At 63.3% G+C, this 25,684-nt stretch overlaps 2 protein-coding genes across 3 annotated transcripts in view; both read right to left on the reverse strand.

Annotated features, from left to right (window-relative positions):
* Nucleotides 1–860: 860 nt before the first annotated feature.
* Nucleotides 861–14,246, reverse strand: LOC311529531 (uncharacterized protein). Its single transcript, XM_084645508.1, has 17 exons — nt 14,159–14,246; nt 13,475–13,615; nt 12,374–12,514; nt 11,381–11,524; nt 10,141–10,284; nt 9,420–9,560; nt 9,100–9,243; nt 8,321–8,461; nt 7,221–7,388; nt 6,442–6,585; nt 6,014–6,154; nt 4,197–4,238; nt 3,567–3,707; nt 2,913–3,086; nt 1,945–2,112; nt 1,671–1,838; nt 861–1,127 (listed from the first exon to the last, which is right to left on the reverse strand). The coding sequence occupies exons 1-17, from the start codon at nt 14,241–14,243 to the stop codon at nt 1,117–1,119; spliced, it is 2,238 nt and encodes a 745-aa protein (XP_084501634.1). The 5' UTR covers nt 14,244–14,246; the 3' UTR covers nt 861–1,116.
* A 3,679-nt stretch (nt 14,247–17,925) lies between these two features.
* LOC311529533 (WAP four-disulfide core domain protein 2-like) overlaps nt 17,926–25,684 on the reverse strand; it is a 31,759-nt gene continuing 24,000 nt past the window's right edge. For both annotated transcript variants that reach the window (XM_084645510.1, XM_084645511.1), the window contains exons 3-4: nt 22,012–22,165; nt 17,926–18,117 (exon numbers count right to left, since the gene is read on the reverse strand). In XM_084645510.1, the coding sequence (XP_084501636.1) occupies nt 22,014–22,165 (152 nt within the window). In that variant the 3' untranslated portion in view covers nt 17,926–18,117; nt 22,012–22,013. The remainder of the gene's footprint in view (nt 18,118–22,011; nt 22,166–25,684) is intronic.

The raw sequence follows: 25,684 nt of genomic DNA on the forward strand, positions 1-25,684 counted from the left end.
GCCTGCTGACCCTGGGAGTCACCCCAAATGGGTAGCGCATGAGACACCAGCAGATCTGCATCCGGATCCTGTTTCAATCCTGTAAGGTGCAAACGAAGCCTTTCCTGTGTGCAGTGATCCTGAATGACAGGGTCATGGCCCCACTGTCTGTGTGATCTCAGGCTGACCCCCTGAGGCAGAGACCCGGTGCCTGCCTGAGACACCATCCCGAGGGAGCACCTCAGCCATCGGATTGCTACTGCCCAGGGGCTGAGAGGTGTCATGCTGGAAGGAGGTAGAGACAATCCAGCCAACTGTGCGGAACGCAAGCACCCTTCCCCAGCCTCTCCTTGCCCGTGGATGAAGAATAAGAGGGGGTGCCATTGGGCCCAGGTGTTAGGATGCATGTTCAGTGGTGATAAGTGCCCAGGCAAATAGCTGGCAGGGCATCTAGCTGCATTTACCATGCTTGTGCATGTAACTGTAGGAATTGTGTATGCAAATTGTGTTGCAAATGCACCCGCATTCTATAAAAGCATCTGAAAAAATCTGAGAAAATGGGAGACAAAATAATCCTGCAGGGCAAAGGGCGGCCCACCCCAATTCTATTCTTTGTGCAACACTCAGGGCTCCGCTCTGAGTGGGGCCAGGGGAAGACACAGGCCCTGCTCCAAGCAGCTAAATCTCTCCCCTGGGCTGGTCACATCTCCACAGGCACGTGCAATGCACTGCGTGAGTCTGACTGGGCCACACCGAGATTCCAGTGCACAGGAGCAAACCCTGCCGATCGGTGCCTGATGGGGTGGAGGTGGGGAGTGCCAGGGGCAGGCTGTTGCAGGCACAGTGTGGAAATGTTGTTCTGCATTTCAGACACCGGCTAATGATCCAGACTAGAGGGGGAAACAGGTTTGAATCAGCCACATCCCTTTATCTGTAACAATGCAAGCACCTCCGGTGAGACCCCATTACCCCAGGGACACAGTAACAAGTTTGTGAGAAGCACATGCAGAAAAACCTATTTCCACACAGGACAGGGACTTGACAGCAGAAGAGCATTGCATCAAAGGGTCATGCTGGGTGAATGGGACTGGTCCCCAGGGACTGCAGCTTCCCCGTGGAGCCCCATTCTGGCCAGGGCTAGGCCACGCCTGAAAGAGAAGGAGAAAGCGGTTGGGGCAGGGCCGAGGACAGGCCAGAGCCCAGGGCACAGGACTCCTGCTCCCCAGCCAGCTGGGGAATCTCAGCCCCTCTGGGCCCACCTGGGGTCGGCAGGCAGCTCGAATGGGTGTGGGCAATTAGGGGGGCTAAGGGGAACCCTAAAGAGCAAACAGTCAGAGGGGCCCGAGTGCGTCAGCAGCAGGGAGCCTGTGTCAGTCAGTGGGTTCAGTGGGTCTCCAGGGAGCAAGGGAGGAGGGTCCAGACACTGCAGAGAGGCCAGCTAACGTCATTCATAGGCCTTGCCCACAGACGGGGTCCAAGAGGGCCCTCGCCCTGCCAGGGCTAGCGGGGAGGCTTCGAGACGGATGTGTCCAGAAGGCAGGTCTGTGAGGCCCCAGGCTCAGAAGAGAACCCCAAGTTCTGGAGGGACTTTCTGAGGGAAGTGGCTGAGCCACTGACCAAACCCGCAGCTTGGCCAAGCTGGCGGCCCGATGGGAGGGCTCGGGGCCCCAGCCGCTGAGCTGACACCTCACCGTGGCCTGCGCAGGCCTGGAGACACGTGGCTTCCGTCTCAAAGTTGTTCCTGTTGCCGTCGCAGCCGCCGTACGTGAACCTGTCACACCGCCCGGCCTCAGCGTTGTAGACGAACCGGGGCAATGCGGCGTCGCAGGGTCCCGCTTCAGGGGGCAGTTTGCAGATGTCTAGAACAGAGAACAGAGAGTGCCCGGCAGTGCCGTGCGGACTGCCTGGAGGAGGATGCCCCTACAGAGCGAGCTCAAACTCCCCCCCGCCAGGCCCTGCTCTCACCAGGGGGCCCACAGGCCTGCAGACACTCCTCTTCCACAGCAAAGTTGTTCTGGTTCCCCTGGCAGCCGCCGTAGATAAACAGCTCGCAGTGCCTGGAGCTGGAGTTGTAGAAGAGCCGAGGGACCCAGGCTTTGCAGGGCCCAATGTCGGGGCTGAGCTGGCAGAAGTCTGGGGATGCAGAGCAGAGCGGAGGGAGTGCAGGGGACGTGACTCCATGCGGCACAGCCAGGGCCTGTCGCTCTCTGTCTCCGACACGGCTCCATGCCCCACGGTCACAGCCAAGCACGGCAGGGCTAGTGGCCTCTCCCTGCTGCCCCAGGGCGCTGAGCTCAATGCTCTGCAGGCTCCCAGCGCCGCCTCTGCCTGTCGGGCAGGGCGCTGTGCTCTGGGGGTCCTGCCCTGCTCCCTGGGCCCCAGTTTCTGAGTCTTGCCGCTCAGGGATGGGGAGGAGGTGGGGGGCGAGGGATGCACACCCTGCTGCAGGTGTCCTCTGCTCGGGCCAGGCTGGTGCCTCCTGGGACTGCTCAGTTTGGAAAAGAGGCAACTGAGTGGGGATAGATAGAGATCTATAAACTCATGAATGGAGAGGAGAAAGTGACTAGGGAAGTGTTAGTTACCCCTTCCCATAACATAGGAACCAGGGTTCACCCAATGAAATTACTAGGCAGCAGGTTTAAAACAAACAGAAGGAAGTATTTCTTCACACAGTGGACAATCAACCTGTGGAACTCACTGCCAGGGGATTCTGTGAAAGCCAAAAGTATAACAGGGTTCAACAAAGAATTACATAAGTTCCTGGAAGTTAGGTCCATCGATGGCCATTAGCCAAGATGGTCAGGGAGGTGACCCCATGCTCGGGTGTCCCTAAACCCCTAACTGCCAGAAGCTGGGCCTGGCCTCTGTCAGGACAGGGTACGGAGCTAGGGGACCACTGGCCTGACTGTGTGGCCGGTCGTATGTTCTCTTACTGGAAACGGGCTCCGAGCAGCGGGTTCCGCACCGGCCTGGGCAGCACTTCTCCGGGCCTGGGCAATCCGCATCCCGAAAGCAGGCGGAGCAGGACCTGTTCGCCAGGCAGGGGCGGCAGCTCTTACTGAAGTTCAGGCCTGCGGGCATGAGGACCGGGCAATAGCCGGGCTTCTCTGCAAGCAAGGGACGTGCTCAGGGGGTGTGTGTGTGTGCCACCCGTTATCCACTCAGCCTGGAGCCCTCGTTACAGTTTGTCGCTCCAGCTGGGTGGCTCTTTGCAGAGCAGGGCTCAGGGCTGCACAGACACACACAGTTCCCTGGGCAGCCCACAACAGGCTGCAGCGGAGCAGCTGGGGGACGCTGGGGGCTCCTGCAGGGCTCAGGGTCGCAGGCAGCCGCAGCCTGTCCGAGGGGGGAATTTGTGATGGGGGAGAGTCAGGCTCAGCCCCAGCCCGTCCCCAGTGTCATGGGCGTGGGGCAGCTGGGAAGGTACCAGGTACTTGGGTCCCCCCCTGGTTTGCTGGGGCTGGTGCAGTGCAGCGATCTGTCTGCAGCCGGGGGCTGGCGCACCCGTCCCAAGGGGACCCCAGCTCAGCCGGTGCCGGGCGCTCTCACTGACTGAGACACGCATAACCACTCGCCGTCTCTGGTACCTTGTGCCGGGTCAACACAGCGGAATCTGCATGCGATATAGCAGCACTTCCGCATTCCCGGGCACTCGGGGTCACCGGAGCAGTGGGCCGGTGCTGAGTGGGCACATCGGACCGGATCAGGGGGGCAGGTCCCAGGTCTCACTGCAACAGAGAGGGTCCCTGGTGTAAACAGCCCGTGGGTGCGGAGGGTTAGCAGATTGCTGTTCCCCGTTAGCTGTCCGGCTGGCTGCCTGGGCTAGCAGGGGTGGGAACTGGCTGTCTGGAGTGGGAGCGGACTGTCTGGGCTGGCTGGGGTGGGAGCTGGCTGCCCAGGCTGGCAGGGGCGGGAGAGTTACAGAGGCAGCATGCCCCCCTCGGGGGGAGGAACAAGAGCCTGGTGTCATTGCTGAGCAGGATGGGCTGCACAGAGCCATGCTGGCCTGCCCACATGGAGGGAGGGTTTGATGGTGGAAAGGGCACGAGAACTGGCAGAGACCCTGGGGATGCCACAGCTGGAGAGGAGAGTTCAGGTAGAAGATTCCCCCCCACCCCTGTCTTATCCCAGAGGCGCCCTCTACCTGTCTTCCACAGACACTCGGGGGCACATGGCTTGCCCGTTGGCCCCACTCTCCCCTCGACAGTGTCACTTACCCCAGTCACGGGCAGGGAGGAGGCTGTCGCTGCCTCTGGGCGCTGGGAGGAGAAAGGAGGGAGTTGCAGTTGTGACAGGCGCAAGGGGTACCTGCTGTGCGCGAAGCCTACTGTGTGCGGGTGCCATGCTCTGTGTGTGTGTCTGGGCTGGCTCGTGGTTGCACTGCCGGCTCGTGGCCAGATAAAGGAGGTTTCCTGCAAGCCTAAAGTCAGTGGGGGTAACTGACTCCCTGCCCCTGGGTATGTCTCCCTGCCAGGAAACAGCTTCCCTGGTCTGACCTGGGGGCTTGGAGACACTGAACATCAGCGCTGAGCAGAGCAGGGCTCATCCTCCTCTAGGTGGCAACTGACCGGAGCGGGTGATGAGAGACAGGAGCACCTGATGGACTGTCAGACCTGCCTAGGTCCCCACAGGGCAGAAGGGCGCCTATGCTGCTTACTCCTTTGAGACCAGTTTTCTCCGAAGTGCGTTTGTGCTGAATAACGAGAGCTTTGCCGGCAGAGAGCCGGCAGATCGCTGGGTGACCCCGCCACGGCTCCCAGGGGCCTGAGCTGCCACCGACCTGCAGAGCACGCAGTGATTCGCTGCCGTCTGCAGCCTCAGGCCCTGTCTGGGGAGAGGATGGCAGAACCCTGCCCCAAGAAAGGTGAAGCTTGGAGTTCTGAGGGGGTCAGGTACAGCTGCCCGAGGAAACGTGACAGTGAGCAGTGGCTGGGGGGGAGAGAGGTGGGGCGGCTTTGGGTTATGGTCCCAAATCCTGGGTGCCATCTGTGATGAAGCGGGACTGTTCTTAATGTTTCCTCTGAACAGTGTGGGGGTGCCTCAGTTTCCCCTATGCAGTTCTTAAGTATCTAGGTGGTGGGGTAAGGGTGTATGATCGTTGCAGAGCCCTAGAGGGCAGGTGTGTGCAGGGGTCTAGACACAGAGAATGGCTGACACCCTGTTTTCTGGCAACTGATGGCCTGGGCCCTTCCCCCCTGCAAGGTGAGAGCTAAAGGGTTGGAGAACAAAGGAATCAGGTGACCTCCTGGCCCGGGAAAGGGACAAAGCCCAAAGGAGGAGGGGCTGGAGGGGGAGTCAGTTGGGGACGAGGAGTGAAGTGCGGACGTGGTTGTCTGGCTCACTGCCCCCCAAAATGGACCCAGCTGAGGGGTCCTGTTCTCTGCACCTACAAGCTCTGTGTTAGACCATGTTCCTGTCGTCTAATAAACCTCTGTTTTACTGGCTGGCTGAGAGTCACGTTTGACTGCGGAGTCGGGGGGCAGGACCCTCTGGCTTCCCCAGGACCCCGCCTGGGCGGACTCGCTGTGGGTAGCGCACGGAGGGGCAGAGGATGCTGAATGCTCCAAGGTCAGACCCAGGAAGGTGGAAGTTGTGTGAGCTGTGTGTCCTGCAGACAGGCTGCTCCCAGAAAGGAGACTTCCCCAGAGTCCTGACTGGCTTCGCAGGGAGCAGCTCCAGCGCCCAGGGACTCCGTGACACCATCTCTGGGCCCACAGCCTCCTATTGCATAGCCACAGGCTCTGCTACGGCTCCCAGGTCCCAGAGACTTGTGGGGAACCTGGCCCCCATGCCAGCCCAGAGCCACCCTTGGCAGGAGCTGTGCGATGGCGTGGGGCCAGCATCCTAGTGTCCTGAGGAGGGCGCGGGGTTCCCAGGTCCTTCCCTGGTGCAGCGGCACCTTGTGTCCCCTGCACACAAGCTAGGGTCTGTGCTGGGATCTCTGCTGTAGCCCCGGTCTGGGTCTGGCACACCCTCCCGTGAGACCCTGGCTGAGCCGGCGCTGGGTGAGGGGCGGGAGAGAGGGGCCCCATACCTGTCTCCGCAGGGGCGCACTTCCTGGCACAGCCGACTGGGCAGCACTTGTGCGAGCCGGGGCACTCGGCGTCGGAGTCGCATTCGGCGGTGATGACCCCCGTGCACACGAACAGCGTCCTGCGGCACCGGCCCAGCTTCACTGCAACAGCGAGAGCGGGGGTAGAGAAGCCTGGGCCGAGCCCCCGGGCCCCACGGCAGCGCAGCCAGGCACAGAGAGCCCTGCCCCCTTCGGGCTCCCGCAGCGCCCCTGGGCCCGGGCAGAGCCGGGGTCAGTGCGGGGGCTCAATGGGGCTGGGGCCCCAGCTCGGATTCCTCCTCCCTGCACGGACACAGATGCCCCCCACTCCCTCGTGGGTGGGCTGGAGCGGGGCCCTCCCGCGCGCGCAGGGGCCCTGGCAGTGTCCCCCGGGGTAGGCGGCACCTTACCCTGCACGGGCAGGGCACAGGCCCGGCCACAGCTCCGGAGACAACACTTCTTGCTGGCGGGGCAGTCGCTGTCCTTGGAGCACGACGAGACGCACTCGTCAGCCTGGCCCTCTCCGGCCCGGGCAGGGCAGACCCCCGGCCTCACTGGGCAGACACAGAGAGACAGTTCAAGGGCTGGCTGGGGCGGGGAACACCCCCGTGGGCCCTGCCCTCCTCGAGGCCCCCTCAGACCCACCCAGCCCAGAGCAGCTTCGGGCCCCACAGGAACATCTGGGCCCATTCAGCCCTGCCTTGCCCTGCTCTGGCTCCCTGCCCCTCAGGGACAGCAGCCAGCGTCAGAGTCTTCCAGGGGAGGGGTGAAACCCCAGCCCCCTGGGCTGTCAGCCCCCTCATCCCTATTAATTCCCACCCCTCTGGTTCAATCACTGGACTCGGGGAAGACGGGATGAGCCGTCGCCTCTGCCCTGTGGCCCTCCGTCCTGTCGCCCTCCATGCGTCTCTTTCCCAGGGGGAGCAGCGCAAGCCCCTCTGCCCAACGGGAGCGGCTCCCCCGGGATCCCGCAGATCCTGGCTTCCCTGCCCTCCTCTCTGCATCTGTTGCAGCCTTTCCTGAGCCAAGGGGGCTGGGGCCCTGCTCACTAATGGCTGGGATAGAGGAACCAGGACCAGGGAGGCTGGCAGGCCAGGGCCTGTAGATTCTCCCCCACCTCCTTGGGCTCAGCCTTGGTGGGCCTCCGACACCGGCCCAGGCTGGCTGTCTGGCGCCCTGTGTCCCTTACCGGGGCCCCCGCAGGCCTGGAGACACTCCGCTTCCCCCTCGAAGTTGTTGGGGTTCCCCTGGCAGCCCCCGTAGATGAATCTGTCACACTTCCCGGAGCTGGTGTTGTAGAAGAAGCGAGGGAGGTCGGCGTCACAGATGCCCATCTCGGCAGGGAGCTGGCAGATATCTGGGTGCCCAGGTAGAGAGAGGGGGTTCCAGAGAGGGGGGACTCCGCAGAGGGTCTCGCTGCTCCCCAGGGGCCAGGGGCAGGGTCCTGCCGGGGCTGCACGTGGCAGTGGGGAGGAAGGGCTCTGCAGGTGGAGTTCAGGGACCTCAGCCAGAGGCCAGCATGGCTCTCCTGGCGAATGGAGGGTGCAGCCTTGGCCTTGAGGGGACGAGCAAGGTTGCCAGGTGCCTGGTTTTTGACTGGAATGCCTAGTCAAAAAGCGACCCTTATGGCTCTGGGCAGCACAGCTGACTGGGCCGTTAAAAGTCTGGTTGGCGGGGCTGGCAGGCTCCCTTCCCGGCTCCGCACAGCTCCTGGAAGCAGCAACATATTCCTCGGCTCCTAGGCAGAGGGACGGCTGGGGGGGCTGCGCTCACTGCCCCCACCCTGCCCTGCGTGATGGCTCCGCAGCTGAAATTGGCTGGGAACTGCAGCCAATGGGAACTGCAGTGCAGTGCCTCTGGGCGGATGCAGTGCGCACCGTGCAGAGCCACCTGGCCGCCCCGATGCCTAGGAGCCGAGGAACATGTCGCTGCTTCTGGGGAACCCCACAAGCCAAGTGCTGCCTGGAGCCCGCACCCCACACCCCACGCCCCCTCCCGCACCCAAACTCCCTGTCCCAGCTCTGAACCCCTCTCCCACACCCTGAACCCCTAATTTCTGTCCCCACCCCAGAGCTCGCACCCCCAGATAGAGCCTTCCCCCCTCCTGCACCCCAAGCTCCTTCCCCAGCCTGGTCAAAAGAAGCAAGTGAGTGAGGATGGGGGAGAGCGAGCGACAGAGAGGGGGATGGAGTGAGCGAGGGCGGGGCAAGGCTGTTTGGCTTTGTGGGATTAGGAAATTGGCAGCCCTCCGCAGGACAGGGGAGGCAGGTGACTCTCAGGCCCCCTTACCCTCGCTGGGTGGCTTGCAGACATGGCCGCAGCCGGTGCTGCAGCACTTCTCCGCTTTGCTGCAGTCGCTGTCGCTGCGGCATCCCTCCACGCAGGGCCCCAGGGAGCCTCTGAGCGCTGCTGGGCACGCGCCGGGCTTCACTGCAACGCACAAGAGCCGCAGCATTGGACCCCGCCTGCAGGAGCCCCCCTGTCCGCCAGAGGCCCCCCCACCTCCACCCACTCGACCCCCCGTGCCTGCTGGAGCACCCCCACCTCTGCCCGCTGCACCCCCCTGCCTGCTGGAGCCCCCCGCCCGCCAGAGGCCCCCCCACCTGCGCCCACTGGAGCCCCCCGACCTCCGCTTGCCAAAGCTCTAATCCCTCCTCCTGCTGGAGCCCCACCACCCCTCCTAGGGCTGAGGGGATGCACAAAGCACCAGGCTGGAGAGGCCAAGGTCTCGATTGATGCCCTGTGGTGTGGTCTCCACAGCTCCCTGCTCGTGTCCCGCCTTCCCCATGGGCCCCCCTGGCTCCCTGCGCCCACAGACGCTGCCCTTTCCGCTCTCAGCTGCTGTCTTCAGCACTCGCCTGCTCCGTGCCCCAGCCATAACCTTTCCGTGCAGGTCCCGCTCCGGGGAACAACATCCAGACCAGCCTCCGCTGAGCCTCTGAGCCTCTGGGGAGGCCGGGATCCTGTAGGGCAGGTCTGGGGGTGGGGTCCTGGCCCCTCATTGACCAGTGATCAGCACCTGCTCCGGTCCAAGGCCATCGCCCCCGGGACGTCCCGAGAGCTCTTACCCTGCGTCGGGGAGAGGCAGGTGCGGCCACAGCGGATCAAGCAGCACTTCCCGTTCCCTGGACAGTCACTGTCCTTCAGGCATCGAAAAAAACATGGGTCCTCGCTGCCCTCGGGGGCTCGAGCTGGGCACAGGCCTGGCTTCACTGCAATGCAGGGAAAGACAGGGCAGAGCGTGGAGCGAGGGGCGGGGCAAAGACAGGCCCCGGTCCAGCCGCCGTCTGCTGAGTGGCACGAACCGGCTGCGGGAAGGTCGCTGCCCCACAGGGCTGGGAGCCAACGCGGGGTCAGCGATGGACGTGGGAAGAGGGCATGACCTTACCGAGCACGGGCGCCATGCAGAGCCGCCCACAGCCATTGCTGCAGCATTTCCTCGCGGCGGGGCAGTCCCTGTCGCTCCGACACATCCGCAGGCACGAGACAAGAAACCGCTGGGCTACGGCTGGGCACACGCCGGGCCGCACTGGAACACAGAGCAGGGTCCCCTGCCTGGCCGCCTGGAGACAGCCGACCGGCCCCTGGACCCGCTGACACGCTGGCCGGCCGCCTGCTCCCTGGGCTCCCTGCCCGCAGACCCCACCGTCCGCTCCTGCCCTGTTGGCTATTTCCCAGCCTGCTGCCCACGTCGCCCGTGGGTGCCAGACGGCTCAGCCCAGGCCCGGCCAGCCCAGCGTCCCGCCTGGCCCCGGCCAGCGGCCAGAGGAGGAGCGTGATGCACTCGCCTGGCCTGGACTGGCCCTAACCCTCAGTTCGGGGCTGGCTCCGGCTGGGGGCGGGTCCTTCCCTATTTTATTGAGCTGATTCATTGCCGAGGTGGCTGGGTTTCCCCTTGTTCTTTATTAAGAGGTCCAGACACGCGTCCCAGTCACTGCCACATGCCCCCGCCTGGCCCAGAGCCCATCGCGAAGGCCGCTCAGCGGGGTCCTAGAGCGGGATTCCTGCCAGCTCAGTGGGCTCCCAGCCTCACCTGGTGGTGCCGGGTGGCTGGGCACCCCCGGCACGTGGGCTGCGGAGCAGGGGCTGGGCTCCGGGAGGGGGAGTACCTGCAAGGGGCACTCGGCACTTGTACCCACAGCCTGTGGCACAGCACTTCTCGTCTCCGGGGCAGTCGGCGTCGTCCACACACGCGTCCAGGCACAGCCCCTCGGGCTGCTCCAGCTGCACGGCGGGGCACACGCCGGCCTTCTCTGGGGAAAGAGGGGGCCTGAGCACGGCCTGCCTGGGGCGGCGCAGAGGGGCCCGGCTTTCCCTTAGCACCGGGTGAGCCAGACCCACGTGACGCGGGCGTCTGGGTGTGCACATGCGTGTGGATGTGTGCCTGGGAGCTGAATCTGGGCTTATGGGATGGAGACCCCAGCGCGTGCAGCCCCAGCATGGGAGGCCTCTGCACTCATGCGTGAGCTGGATGGGATTAGGACCCGCTCCTGGGACCAGTGTGCATGGAGCCAGCTGCTGGGGTGAGTGTGGAGGGGGGTGCCGAGCCCTGGTGCCGCAGGGCTGGGATCCTGCTGGGCAGCAGCCGTGCATGGGTGTCACGGCGTCCCCGGGCGATGCTCTGGAACTGCTCCCCACGAAGCCAGGCAGGACTCTGGGGAAGTCTCCTTTCTGGGAGCAGCCTGTCTGCAGGACACACAGCTCACATGGCTTCCCCCTTCCTGGGTCTGACCTCGGAGCATTCAGCATCCTCTGCCCCTCCGTGTGCTTCCCACAGCGAGTCCGCTCAGGCAGGCTCCTGGGGAAGCCAGAGGGTCCTGCCCCCCCAACTCTGCAGTCAGACGGGACTCTCAGCCAGCCAGTAAAACAGAAGGTTTATTAGACGACAGGAACATGGTCTAACACAGAGTTTGTAGGTGCAGAGAACAGGACCCCTCAGCTGGGTCCATTTTGGGGGGCAGTGAGCCAGACAACCCTGTCTGCACTTCACTCCATGTCCCCAGCCAGCCCCAAACTGAAACTCCCTCCAGCCCCTCCTCCTCTGGGCTTTGTCCCCTTCCCGGGGCAGGAGGTCACCTGATTCCTTTGTTCTCCAACCCTTTAGCTCTCACCTTGCAGGGGGGAAGGGCCCAGGGCATCAGTTGCCAGGAAACAGGGTGTCGGCCATTCTCTGTGTCCAGACCCCTGCACACACCTGCCCTCTAGGGCTCTGCAAGGATCATACACCCTTACCCCACCCCCTAGAGACTTAAGAACTGCCTAGGGGAAACTGAGGCACCTCCACACTATTCAGAGGAAACATTAAGAACAGTCCCACTTCGTCAGAGTGGGTCAGATTCGCGCTGGTACCTGTGTAGGGGCTCATGCAGGCTAGGCCGCAGCCAGCAAAGCAGCATTTCTGGCCCTCGGGGCAGTGCCTGTCGTCGTCGCACTGGTTTGTGCAAGGAGTGAAATCCTGCGACACTCGTGTCTGTGGGCAGGCGCCAGGCTTGGCTGGAAGCGAGACGGCAGCGCAGGGTGCAGCTCAGCAGAGACATAAGCACCCGACCCCCAGCCCCGCCAGCTGTCCGACCCCAGGCCTGCCTGGAGAGCTCTCCGGGCCACAGCCAGCCGGGAGAGAAGGCCGTACCTGCTGCCCCAGGGCCTGCCCTGCCCCGTCCCTGTGCCCCCTGCCCCAGGCTTTTACATGGTGCCAGGGTCTCTGCCCTCACTTCCTGACCCTTCTCCCCCTGGCTATAGGGCAGTCGTTATGCCACGCAGAGCAGTGCTGGGTGTGAGATCGAGAGGGGCGGTGACACCTTCTGTGGGTGCAGGGAACATGCCACACTCAGCCCGGCCCATGGGCAGCACTGCTGTCCCGGGGCGATTCCCTCCCGCTGGGTCCCCCGGGGAGGGACAAGTTCGGAGCTGCAGGCCATTGGCTGGAACGTCAGGGCCTTCATCTGGGGCCAGGCCCAGGCTGCTGCTCAGCAGCTCCCACAGACCGTGCCAAAGCACACTGGGGTCTAGATCCATAAGCAGTGGGCAGTGCAGACACTCCTGGCCAGCAGCTCTCCTGAGAGGGGGGCAGGGCACATGTGGGCAGGGCACATGTGGGGGCCGGCTGGGGCCATTCCTGTCTTGTGTCTGCACGGAGGGTGCAGTGGCTCCAGCCTGGCCCAGGGACGGGATCTTTCCCCAGGCAGCAGCAGCTGGGCAGTGCCCTGGGAAGCAGCAGGGTGGCCCTTGGTCACGGCCTGTCGCTGCCCTCCTTGTACATCAGCCAACCAACCAGCCTGCCCCGGGCACAGCTGGGGGTGGGGATCACAGAGCCAAGAGGTCATGCGCTCCCATGGGCCTCACCTGGCTGGGCTCTTGTGCAGCGAACATGGCAGCCCTCGGCACAGCACTTGGCCCCTCCGGCACACGCAGAGTCATTCCGGCAGCTCACCAGGCAGGGCTCCGCCACGCTGGTGTTGGGCTCCGGGCAGTAGCCTGGGTTCACTGCAGAACAGGAGACGCACAGTGCAGTCGCTGTGCCCAGGAGAGGCGGGCTTGCCCCTCCAAGGGGCCCTTGCAGCCGCCTCAGTGGGTGTGCTGGGAACGGAGTCCCCGTACACACGCAAGATGAGGGTAGCACAACACAGGGGCTTCTGCTGCTTCCCCGGCTGTGCATTCAATGGCGGGAAAGCCAGCTGGGAGCACAGGCTGCCGGGCTGATGGCTCCAGCCCCTCGAGTTTGCACTAGATGCTCTGCAACCTTAGATATCCCAGCCAAGCCGCTCCAGCTTGTCTGAACAGTCTCACCTGTCAGTCGGAACCCACAGCGCTCTGAGGGTCTGCTGCCCTGCTCGGGGCTGGCCACTCCGCTGGGCCGCCCCTTTGCCAAGCAGTAGCAGGCTTTGGGGCCTTGCAGATTGGTCTCCCATTGGAAGAGAAATCTGGAGGCAGAGTCTGGGTGCTGGGTGGAGCTTGTTTATTTATAGTACATACAGCAGTCCTGGAGCAGAGATGGTCACAAAGGGCATGCATGCTGCTTCCTCTTTTAGAGCACTCAGCTCCAACCCCAGTGCCCAGGAGGTGGTTCTAGTGAGAGATGAAGGCGGAGGCGAACTCCCCTGCTATTTGCAGCAGCTCACCCCACGGAAACGGAAGAAGTGCTGTGCTGCTAATCCTGCGGTGCAAAGACCATACCCAGCTTGCGCACTAAGAACAAGAACATCAGGCTAAGCAAACAGCACTATCTAGTGATTCCGGTTGTACCAGCTGTATCTTTGGTGAATAAATCAATGGCGCAGGGCCATGGTCCTCCAAAGACACCGACTACTCTCCTGTATGGTCCCTGTGTATTACATTCCATCCCTGCCCATTCTCACGGTTTGCTTGCCCTGCTGCCATGCTCTGAGCCGCTCCCCCACTGTCTCTGCAGAGGGTCCCTCGGCAATCAGGGAGAGCAGCACATACCTCTGTCAGGGAGGAGACAGGTTCTCATATGCCCAGTATTGCAGCACTTCTCGTTCCCTGGGCAGCTCCGGTCTGAGAGACAGTAGATCCTGGAGGGACGCACAAACTCAATCCTCCCTGCTGGACATTCACCCACTTTACCTGTAGCAGAGAAAGGAGACTGGAGCCCATCTGCGAGTGGCTGCACTGAGTGGACCCAGCTATATGGTTTGAGGAATAAGAACATAGCTACCTGCCTCCACCTGAGAGGACAGGTGGCGTCTGCTGGGCTGGGAGGCGACCACTCTCTGTACTCAAAGCTGCATAGATTCCCAGCCAGAAGGAACCACTGATCATCTAGCCTCACCTCCGGTATAGCACAGGCCAGGGACCTGCTCCCAAACAATTCCTAGCGTGGCTCTGTTAGAAAACCAGCCAGTGGAGTTAAAAACTGGTCAGTGATGGAGAATCCACCACAAATGCCGGTGACTGTTCCAACGGGCACTGTTAAAAATGTACAACACCCTATTTCCAGTTTGAATTTGCCTCGCTTCCACTTCCAGCCCCTGGACAGTGTTGGACTTTCCTCAGCTAGACCGGAGAGCCCCTTAGTGAATGTTTGTTCCCCAGGCCGGTACGCAAGAGACGGGGATCAGCTCACCCCGTTGTTAAGCTACATAGATCCAGCACTCATCTGTTACTAACCTCCTTTCTCCTGCCCCCACGCAGGTGGCAGCGCGGCCCAGACGGCCAGGAGCCCCAGGGGGAGGAAGATGCCTCCTGACTCCATGGTGTGCCGGGAGCCGGGTCTGAGTGCCCGGAACTGAGCCAGGCCAGGATTTAAGCTGTGGCCCAGAGGGGGCTGGGTCAGGCCGGGGAGGGGCTGGCTCACCTGTCAGAGTCCAGCTCATTCTATTCACAGCGCGTTGGCTGGAGTAGCAGCGCTGGGAGCGGGGGCCGCGCTGTGGGCCTGCTCAGCACAATGTTAATCCGGATGTCGGAACAGAGCTGGGCAGGCAGCCCACAGCGCTCTCCAGGGAGTCTGCCTCCCTCCTGCTCTCCACTGCGTTCCTCTGTCTGGAGCGCCTCCTCCGACGCTTTGATGCCAGCATTTGGTTGCCCCAGGCCAGCCTGCTGTGATGGGCATACAAGTCACATGGTGCACCTTGCACCGCTCCCGGCCCCAGGTGTCTGGTGCGAACCTTCCCGCTGGGAACACCGGCTCTGTCTGGCCAGCTGCGCTGTCCATTCCAAGCGGCTGGTTCCCTGGGTCGTGCTGGCCAGGATCTAGCTGGACAGTGATGGTGCCAGGGCCGCAAGCCGTGGGGGCGCCGTTCGCGAGTGTTTGCCACGTTCCAGGCGGGAAGCGTCGTGGTGGCGGCCTGTTCTGCCCGCCTCCCGTGGGAGCCGAAATCCCCGCCCCGGTTGAGCTGCCTGGCAGAGACGCCAGTGGAGTGGGACGGGGGAGCAGGAGGAGCCCAGCTGGATTGCAGGGTGAAGGGGGCCACGTGCCGGGATTCAGAGTGGTCAGGATACACCAGGGCCCAGCCGGACCCGCAATGCCAGGCGGCTCTGCAAATGACTCAGGGTCCATGGAGTGTTCAGGGTCCCCGGGCACAGCTGCCCTCAAATACCTGCACCAAGCGATCGCCACCTTCGCCAAGAGCCATCCCGGTGCCTCCTGGCACTCTTCCTGCCTGCTGATGGGGTTAGGAAGAGACGTCCCCAGCGGGGTGTTCGCCAGGGGTCCCGGGTGTCAGGAAACAGGGTGTTGGCCATTCTCTGTGTCCAGACCCCTGCACACACCTGCCCTCTAGGGCTCTGCAACGATCATACACCCTTACCCCACCACCTAGAGACTTAAGAACTGCACAGGGGAAACTGAGGCACCCCTACACTATTCAGAGGAAACATGAACAGTCCCGCTTCATCACATGGGGCAGCCAGCTGGTGCCTGCAGCCTATCCCAACCCAGCCCCAGGGGCCTCCTCCTTTCTGCTGCCTGGGCTCTGCTGGGCCCTGTGCAAGGGGCAAGCGCCATCTGCACCTGGCAGCACACGCTGAGCGTAGCTGGTGTGACCACTGTGCAGGGATGGGCGTAGAGGGCAAAGACCTGGGCATGCAGTGACCCTCCCCCGCCTACTCAGGGGCAAGGGGAGGGACTCTGCCACACAGCGACACCCCCCCGCCACCTGCTAAGGGAGGGCCCTTTCCAGCAGAGGCTCAGACACGCCCATGTCTGGTGCCCACATCAGCCCATGTTGCACGCCTGCGATTAGCAAGAGTGCAGGTCTCTGATACACCCAGCCCATGCCAGCAGTGTGCAGAGCTGGGACCTGAGCCCACGCATCCCGCTGTGCCAGGGTCCAAGCTCCCCAGGGCTGGCGCTTCTGATCCCAGGGAGAGAGGAGACCAGTGTGTGCTTCAGCAATGGGGCCCGGCCTCTCCTGCTGCCTGGGGCTCGGTTTAAACAAACACTGAGCAGAGAACAATGCAGCGCTGCCAGCCAGCTTGGGACACTCTCCTCTCCCGCCGGGGCGTGGTCAGGCAGGGTGCTGGGCTCCTCCACCGCACCACAGGTGCAGGGCATCAGAGCCAGGCCCCCTTTAGCACTGAGCCCCAGACCCTCCTCAGAGACAGAGCCCCTGCAGAGACCGGAACGACTCCCCTGCCTCAGCTGGGCCTGCGGGCAGCCAGCGCGATGGGGGTATCTGTGCTCAGGGATGGTGGGGGCCTGGGCAAGGGTGGAACTTGTGGGCAGTGGTATTTCTGGCAGTGTGGCTGAGAAGGACCAGTGGGCCCCGCAGCCCATCCCTTAGCTGTGAGTCAGACCCTCTGAGGCCAGCCTGGCAAGGGTGGACCTGCTGCCTGGCCCTGGCAGTGCCCAGCCGTGGGGCCGGTGCAGCCCAGCCCTCTGGATGTGGCCCTTGCAGGTGCCAGAGCTGTCTCCATCCCTGTGGTCTGAGGCCTGGGGAGTCCTTTCCCCATGTGGTCAGGGCCCCTGAAGCCCAAGCAAGTGCGAGCCCCCCTCCTGGCAGCAGGGAAGGTGAGGCAAAGCCAGACGTACAGGGGTCAGGACAGCTTGGACGCCTGGAGTCCAGACGGGTCCCCGTGGAACGAGGGAATGAGCAGCAGGTGTCACCTCTCCCTGCAAAGGGCTCCTGTGCACACAGAGGCAGGTGGGCACCAAGCCAGCGTGGCTACGTGTGCCCCGGCTGGGCCTGAGATCCAGCCCCGGGGAGAATCACACAGGCAGCGCCCAGCAGGGGAGGGAATGACCAGTCCTGCTCCTGGGGGAACCTGGGCTGCCGGCAGCATCCCTTGGGTGCTCCTGCTGAGCCAGAATCCAGCCCCGTGCAGAGCTCCACAGCCAGGCCGGCCCAGAAAGCCAGCCCTGCCGCCCTTGGGGCCATGCCAGGCTGCTGACAGTGTGGGGCCCCAGGGCATGAGAGGCAGGGCGGGTAACAATGGGAGGGGTTCAGGTTTCCTCATTCCTTTGGCACTGGGTGCTGCTCGCCCTGCCTGGCTCCGTCCTTGGCCCCCTGCTTCCCTGGCTGTTGGCTTGCCCCCAGGAGCAGAACTGCGCGTTCCGCAGGCAGGGCCACCGGCTGTCCCGGGCGGAGGGGCAGGGCAGTGAGTTCCGGGAGTGAGGCACGTGAGGTGCCCTGTGTCGCTGACCAAGCCTGAGACTGGGGCCCAGACCCAGCCCAGCGGGGCCAGCAAAGAGCAGCTCAGGCTCTGCCAAGGCAGGAGTGCGTCTGCCCGCCCCAGGCCCTGGCCGTGGGGAGTCACGCAGCCAGGCAGCGTGCCAAGCCCCGTGGGGCAGGCTGTTCACAAGGAGCTGGAGTTGGGCTGGAAGCTGCAGGGCTGGGTTTTCTGCTGCGTTACTTCAGGGCCACTCCACTCGATGGGGCTCCATGGCCCCACTTGGGGCTGCTGCAAATGAAGTGCATTTGCCCGAGGGGTGCAAAGAGCCTATGCCGAGGCCGTCCCAGCCCTCGCTGCCCCGGTGTCTTACAACAGAGAGTGGATGCCGGGAACAGCTCCGCCCTCCGACCGTTACTGCCCAGGGGCCGGACAGAGGTTACAGCGCAGGAGGGGGCTGGACAAACTCAGTGCGTGGGGGAGAGCAAGATGTCCAACTGCAACTGCCCTGTCCTAGCCTGGCAGGACCAGGAGGATGACACGGGGCACATTCTCAGCCCCAGCCCTGGATTGTGCACACCGAGTTGCAACTGAGTGTAGCTGTATATTGAGCGTGTACCCATTTTGCAAGACAAACAGCCATTTGCACGGTGCAGATTGCTGGTGAGCACAGGTTTGGACACGTGCAATGTCTGTGGTGAGGCAGGGGTGCAGGACTGGAGCCTACGGGTGAGGCAGGTGTACGGGGGAAACGTGGGCGCAGGATCAGAGCTGGCCAGCTACCTGGCCCAAAGAGCTGGAGAAGATGCAGACACGACCACCAGAGCTGCAGGACGAGGCTGTTTTATTGGGGTCAGGGAGAGACTGGAGTCTGGATGTGCTGGTCCACGAGAGCCCTGGGCAGGGAGCTGGAGAGCAGGGCAGCTCCATGCTGGGGCACTGGGAGTCATGTGCAGAGCGACAGGCGTGTCAGAGAGCCGCTCCCCCTTTGCCTGGTGATGGGCAGATCTAGGAGGCATCTGCAAAGGGAAGGTCAAGCAATGAGGAGGCAGGGAGCGGGCTGTGAGCAGGACTCCTGCCCACCCCAGCACTGGGTGCAGTGATGGTGCCGACAGTGAATCGCCTCTTGGGTACTGCCAGCCCCTGCTGGCCTGCAGGCTGTGTCCTGGGACCCCTGACGAGCCCTACGCAGCGTAGGGAATCTGTATGGAGAGCCCTGCTGGAAGCCTGGGGCCGGCGGAGATCTTGGGAGGGTGAGGCTGGCTCGCGGTATCAGCCCTGCTCACAGTGACACTCTGGGCTAGGTCGGGATTGGGGAGATCCTCTCCTCTCCTGGCTCTAGAACGCCCCAGGGACAGGCTGGCCCCACAGGGCAAATGACACTGACTACCTGAGGGGGAGAAGTAGCAGATCTCCCTCCAGGTCTGGCTGTCTGCCCATCCTCGTGGCATCTGGGCTTCTCATATAGCTGTGCAGTGGGAAAGGAGGTCCCACAGTGCCTGGGAGCACTGGCCATGAGACCCTTGCACGGGAGATAGGGTGCGGGGTGCCCTGTCACCTACCTTCCCTGTAAGCGTCCCACCGTGCAGCAGCTCAGGGAACCCATGCCAGGGAACTTCCACAACTGGGGAGGGGCACCCCTCCCCCAGCCCCAACCTAGCCCGGCCACCAACCTGCCGTGGCCCGAACACCCCTCCCCCAGCCCGCCACGGCCGGGGTGCCCAGACCAGCCAGGGCGCCCCTCCCCCAGGCCAAACCCAGCCCCAGCCCTGGCCCGGACCTGCTGGGGGAGGGGCGCCTATCCTGCGGCCCCAGCCCTGGAGCTGCCACGGCGGAGAAAGGGACCTCTCCCCCCAGCCCAGGTGCTGCTGTGGGGAGAGAGAGCTGGGGGGCGGGGAGTCCTCTTTCCCCGCCGTAGCCCCGGAGTACCCTCCTGCACCCCAAACCCCTCATCCCCAGCCCCACCCCAGAGCCCACACCCCCAGCCAGAGCACGCACCCCCCCACCCCAACCCTCTGCCCCAGCCCTGAGTCCCCGCCCACACTTCGAACCCCTCAGCCCCACCCACGCCACATGAATTTTGTTCTGTGCACCAACCTGGAGGTGATGTGTCACATAACAAAATTCATTCTGCACATGGGTGGGAAACATTAGAGGGAACACTGCCTGCCACCCCACTCCATGCTGCCACTCCGTCCAGGAGCACACAGGACTGCTGTGCTGTCCACCCCGTGCCCCCGGAGCACACACAGGGATGCTGGACTATCTACCCCGTGCCCCCGGAGCACACACAGGGATGCTGGACTATCTACCCCATGTCCCTGGAGCACACACAGGGATGCTGGCTATCTATCCCAGGCCCCAGGAGCACCCATGGGGATTACTCCTGAGGGCATTCTGCACCAAAAAATTAAAAATTCTGTGCCAAAAAAATAAAAAATTCTGCAAGTTTTATTTGTCAATCAATAAATGCAGAGGCTCCAGCATGGCAGTGAGGAGCACAAGCCACTGGCTGAAAGAAGGTGGGAGATCACCCCACCCCCACCCCCAGGACATGACTCAGCAGTGAGGCTGTCCCTGACCCTGATACAGCACAAGGCCTGGACCGTCCCCAGAAACACCCTGGAGCCTTGCCCTTCTGCGCCAGGTGCACCAGGTGTGGGGCAGGTAGGCTCAACCAGGGAGAGTATCAGTGTGGGGGGATCCAAGTGTGGGGTGAGAGGGTTCTGTGTGGGACAATCTGGGGGCAGGCAGCTCAGTGGGGGGTCTTGGTGTGGGGGGATCTGGATGCACACAGGCTCGTTGTGGGGTTTCCGGGTGCACGGGCAATCGGACTCTGCAGGGGCTTCCAGGTGAAGGTGGTTGGGGCTCAGCAGGGGGTCTGGGTGCTGGGGGAGTGGAGCTCGGTGAGGGTCTGGGTGCAGCTAGCTGGGGGTCAGTGGCGTGGGGCTCTGGATGTGGGAGGTGAAGGTGGTACAGGGGGTGGGGTATCAGGGTGGGGATTTGAGTGCAGGGAGCTCAGTGGGGGTGGTCTGGCTGCAGGGGTGGGGGTCTGGAGGCAGGGAGGCTCCAGATGCAGGGATTGAGGTTCAGTGGGGTGGGGTTCACGTATGGGGAGGGCTAGGGGAGTTCTGGATGTACCAGGTGAGGCTTGGCAGAGGTGTCTGGGTATGGAAGGTCCGGATGCACAGCGGTTGGGTGGATGGGGGAGCAGTCCCCATACAGTAACCCCCTCCCTCCACATCTGAGGAGCAATGGGGGCAGGAAGCAGGGGAGAATGCTGAGCTTCCTGCAGCTGGGGGAGGTTTCTGGGGTTGGGTCTGACACAGCCCCAGACACTCTTGCAGGGGAAGAGGAAGTCCTGTCCTCTCCTGCCTCCAGTCCAGCTGGGACGAGCAGCTGATCCCAGCTCAGGGTAGGAGCCACTGGCTGGGGTGTCCCCCACCCCGTGGCGATTTATCTCTCCCTGGCTGCTCTGGGTGCCTGACATGATGTACCTGTGCTGTTCGGGAGTGGTGCATGGCTGCTCCTGCAGCTTTCCTGAGCTTCCCTGACAGAAAGTCATTTTTCTGCAGGGAACCAAAGAAAAATCTGCAGTGGCGCAGAATTCCCCCAGGAGTAGGGGATGCTCTGCTATCTAATCCTGCGCCCCAGGGCCACATGCGGGGATGCTGGGCTGTCTGCCCCGCGCCCCAGGGGCACACGCCGGGATGCTGGGCTGTCTGCCCCGCGCCCCCGGAGCACACGCCGGGATGCTGGGCTGTCTGCCCCACGCCCCAGGGACACACGCCGAGATGCTGGGCTGTCTGCCCCGCGCCCCAGGGGCACACGCCGGGATGCTGGGCTGTCTGCCCCGTGCCTCAGGGGCACACACCGGGATGCTGGGCTGTCTGCCCCGCGCCCCAGGGGCACACGCCGGGATGCTGGGCTATCTGTCCCGCGCCTCAGGGGCACACGCCGGGATGCTGGGCTGTCTGCCCCATGCCCCAGGGGCACACACAGGGATGCTGGGCTGTCTGCCCCATGCCCCCGGAGCACACGCGGGGATGCTGGGCTGTCTGCCCCGCGGCCCAGGGGCACACACGGGGCTGGTGGGCTGTCTGCCCCGCGCCCCAGGGGCACACACGGCGATGCTGGGCTGTCTGCCCCGCGCCCCCGGAGCACACGCCGGGATGCTGGGCTGTCTGCCCCGCGCCCCAGGGGCACACGCCGGGATGCTGGGCTGTCTGCCCCGCGCCCCAGGGGCACACACCGGGATGCTGGGCTGTCTGTCCCGTGCCCCAGGGGCACACGCAGGGATGCTGGGCTGTCTGCCCCGCGCCCCAGGGGCACACGCCGGGATGCTGCGCTGTCTGCCCCATGCCCCCGGAGCACACGCGGGGATGCTGGGCTGTCTGTCCCGCACCCCAGGGGCACACGCTGGGATGCTGGGCTGTCTGCCCCACGCCCCAGGGGCACACGCGGGGATGCTGGGCTGTCTGCCCCATGCCCCAGGGGCACACGCGGGGATGCTGGGCTGTCTGCCCCGCACCCCAGGGGCACACGCGGGGATGGTGGGCTGTCTGTCCCGCGCCCCAGGGGCACACGCCGGGATGCTGAGCTGTTTACCCCGCGCCCCAGGGGCACACGCGGGGATGCTGGGCTGTCTGCCCCACGCCCCAGGGGCACACGCCGGGATGCTGGGCTGTCTGCCCCGCGCCCCAGGGGCACACGCCGGGATGCTGGGCTGTCTGCCCCACGCCCCAGGGGCACACACGGGGCTGCTGGGCTGTCTGCCCCATGCCCCAGGGGCACACGCGGGGATGCTGGGCTGTTTACCCCACGCCCCAGGGGCAAACACCAGGATGCTGGGCTGTCTGCCCCGCACCCCAGGGGCACACGCCGGGATGCTGAGCTGTTTACCCCACGCTCACCTTTAAACATTTGGGCGGACACACGCCTGTTTGCGACAGCCGTTCATGCAGCACTTCATGATCCCTGGGCACTGCGAGTCCACTTTGCATTGGTTCCTGCACAGACCCAGTAAGGGGATTCCACCTGGCACCACTGGGCACGAGCCAGGTTTCACTGAAAGGGTGGGAGACAGTATGAGTTTCGCGTGCGGGTCCCCGGCCCATGGGCTCAGCAGACACACCCACCAGGGGGGTCAGGATTGGGAGCAGCGCTCGCTGCTCTGAAAGGAAAGTGTCTGCACCCAAGGGGCACAGCCTGGCTCCGGGGCTCTGTGTGAAGGAGACGAAGGGCCTCACTTTCCAATCGGCCTCCCTCTGTGCCCCTGCGTTGGCTGTGGGCAGCCCAGCGCCTGTGCGCGTAGCCAGCTCTGTGCGCACATCTTGTGCGTAGGGCCGGGTATGGAGATCTCAGGGCCTGTCTACGCTCAAAACCCTGCAGCGATGCAGCTGTACCGCCGGAGTGACGATGCCTATCCACACGGCCAGCAGGGGCACGCCGGTTGCTGTAGCTCTTCAGCTCTCCGAGAGACCGAGCACTCTCCCGTCGACCTAGCGCTGTCTACACCAGGGCTAGGTCTAGCTGCTGCTTTCACACCCTGAGAGCTGTAGCCGGACCAAGGGGAATGCCTCGTGGAGAGGGCCAGACAGCACCTGGAGGGCTGCAAGGGGCTGGGCTGCTCCAGTCCCTGTGAGGCCCAGAGCAGAGGCAGAGGCCTGCAGGGGATGAGGGAGGAGCAGGCCAGGAGCTGGGTGCAGGGGAGCAGACTGGCTGGGAACGGGGGTGCAGATAAATGAGGCTGAATCCCCCACTGAGACCCTGCCCCAGGCTGGACAATAATACCTCTCCACAAGAGAGCCACTTCCTGCAGGGAAATGGGGTGCGGCAGCCCCCTGCTCTGGGGGGACAGGGCACACCCAGCACAGTGGGGCTCCACGCTGAGCAGCAGCCCCCAGATACGCACCCACATGGACTGCACCTGGCACAGCCCGCGCTCAGAGCAGCTCCACTGGCCCCATCAGCAGGGGGGCAACTGCTCCGGAGGCTCCCCGGCAATGGCCTGGGGACCAAGGGGATGCACAATGCCCCCTGGAGGGCTGGCCTGTCTCTGTGCCCCTGCAGCAAAGCCATTTCTGCTCAGGATTTCCCCGGCTGATGAGCTGGAGGGGCCCCGTCCCCACAACTCCCCCCAGAACTGGTACAAACAGGCCCTGAGCGTCAGAGCCTGCAGGGCAGCCAAGGGTAGAATTTGCTGTGACCCCAGTGCTCCCCCACCGACTCCAGACGCGCACCGAGCACCTCAGGGGGCTATTACCCGCTATGGCTCTGGAGGCTGGCCCCGACCCCCTCACTGTCACTGAGGGGCTGCAGGCATCAGTGGCGCTCCCAGCAAATTCCCGGAAGGCCGTGCCAGAGCTGGCTCCTAAACTGAGCTGCCCCCCACTGGGAGGCCCGGCTGGGACCTGGGCATGTGCGGGCATGGCTGTGTGCAGAAGGGGACTGGACCCGAGCCAGCTCATCCTTTCTGGCATCGTTCAGTCCCTGACAGAAACAGTAGCTCCAGGACACCTGGTTCCAGGCTGTATCAGCCGCTGGGTGCTTTGTAGGCAGAGACAGGTTGGGGACCCAGTGTGAGGAACTGCGGGGCCACCTCGGCTGTGGGCTGTCAGGGTGGTCGAATATTAGCGAGGGACCTGGGCAGGCTGGGAGGGATAATGTCCAATCTAGGGCTTCTCCAGACAATAGACTGATCATGGAATCATAGAATATCAGGGTTGGAAGGGACCTCAGGAGGTCATCTAGTCCAACCCCCTGCTCAAAGCAGGACCAACCCCCAACTAAATCATCCCAGCCAGGGCTTTGTCAAGCTTGACCTTAACAAAAAATATCTAAGGAAGGAGATTCCACCACCTCCCTAGGTAACACATTCCAGTGTTTCACCACTCTCCTAGTGAAATAGTGTTTCCTAATATCCAACCTAAACCTCCCCCACTGCAACTTGAGATCATTGCTCCTTGTTCTGTCATCTGCCACCACTGAGAACACTCTAGCTCTATCCTCTTTGGAACCCCCCTTCAGGTAACTGAAGGCTGCTGTCAAATCCCCCCTCATTCTTCTCTTCCGCAGACTAAATAACCCCAGTTCCCTCAGCCTCTCCTCATAAGTCATGTGCCCCAGCGCCCTAATCATTTTCGTTGCCCTCCACTGGACTCTCTCCAATTTGTCCACATCCCTTCTGCAGTGGGGGGACCAAAACTGGATGCAGTACTCCAGGTGTGGCCTCACCAGTGCCGAATAGAGGGGAATAATCACTTCCCTCGATCTGCTGGCAATGCTCCTAGTAATACAGCCCAATATGTTGTTGGCCTTCTTGGCAACAAGGGCACACTGCTGACTCATATCCAGCTTCTCGTCCACTGTAATCCCCAGGTCCTTTTCTGCAGACCAGTCCCACTTCTGTTGGTTAGAAGGTGTGACGAAGTAGAACTGTTCTTAATGTTTCCTCCGAATATTGTGGAGGTGCCTCAGTTTCCCCTATGCAGTTCTTAAGTATCTAGGGGGTGGGGTAAGGGTGTATGATCGTTGCAGAGCCCTAGAGGGCAGGTGTGTGCAGGGGTCTGGACACAGAGAATGGCCGACATCCTGTTTCCTGGCAACTAATGGCCTGGGCCCTTCCCCCCTTCAAGGTGAGAGATAAAGGGTTGGAGAACAAAGGAATCAGGTGCCCTCCTGGCCCGGAAAGGGACAAAGCCCAGAGGAGGAGGGGCTGGAGGGGGAGTCAGTTTGGGGCTGGCTGGGGACATGGAGTGAAGTGCAGACGTGGTTGTCTGGCTCACTGCCCCCCAAAATGGACCCAGCTGAAGGGTCCGGTTCTCTGCACCTACAAGCTCTGTGTTAGACCATGTTCCTGTCGTCTAATAAACCTCTGTTTTACTGGCTGGCTGAGAGTCACATCTGACTGCGAAGTTGGGGGGCAGGACCCTCTGGCTTCCCTAGGAGCCCCACCTGAGCGGACTCACTGGGGGGAAGCGCACGGAGGGGCAAAGGAGGCTGAATGCTCCGAGGTCAGACCCAGGAAGGGGGAAGCTGTGTGAGCTGTGTGTCCTGAAGACAGGCTGCTCCCAGAAAGGAGACTCCCCCAGAGTCCTGACTGGCTTCGTAGGGAGCCGTTCCAGAGCATCGCCCGGGGACGCCGTGACAGGGTCCGGTATGGGAACCTGTTAAAGCCTGTCAGCTCTGGGTTCCAGGCGGTCAGGCCTGGTGGTTGGAGCCAGGTGTGGAGTTGGAATGGGGCTGAGGGCAGTACTGAAACTGGGGTCCAGGGGCAGGCTATGGGTCAGAGTCGGTCAGTCTGCAGATAAGCCAAATCAGGACTGACGCTGGCGTCCGGATGCAGGCCGAAGGTCAAAGGCTGCTTGGAGTGAGTGCGAGGGCTTGGGGGTCAGGCGGTGGGTGGAGCGGGTCCGGCCAGAGCTGGGCCAGGACAAGGCTGGAGGGGCTGGAAGAGGCAGTCAAGGCTGGGCAGGACCCGGCACCGCGGGAGCCTGCGAGGCGGCTGGGGGTCTGGCCGGGCAGGGCTGTTGCACAGACGGAGAGTTCTCCGGCGGGGTGAGTGGGACACCTGTGTCTGGCGGT

Source organism: Lepidochelys olivacea, assembly GCF_965140295.1.
Source record: "Lepidochelys olivacea isolate rLepOli2 genome assembly, chromosome: 13".
Classification (NCBI taxonomy): domain Eukaryota; kingdom Metazoa; phylum Chordata; order Testudines; family Cheloniidae; genus Lepidochelys; species Lepidochelys olivacea.

Bases quoted from the DNA above. Each gene is read 5' to 3' on its own strand.
- LOC311529531 (XM_084645508.1), bottom strand. From the start codon at position 14,243: ATGGAGTCAGGAGGCATCTTCCTCCCCCTGGGGCTCCTGGCCGTCTGG. The intron at 9,561-10,140 runs GTACTCCCCCTC...TCTGTGTTCCAG, and splicing joins GTGCCGAGTGCCCCTTGCAG to TGCGGCCCGGCGTGTGCCCA. The intron at 6,586-7,220 runs GTAAGGGACACA...GTGTCTGCCCAG, and splicing joins CCAGGCCTGCGGGGGCCCCG to TGAGGCCGGGGGTCTGCCCT.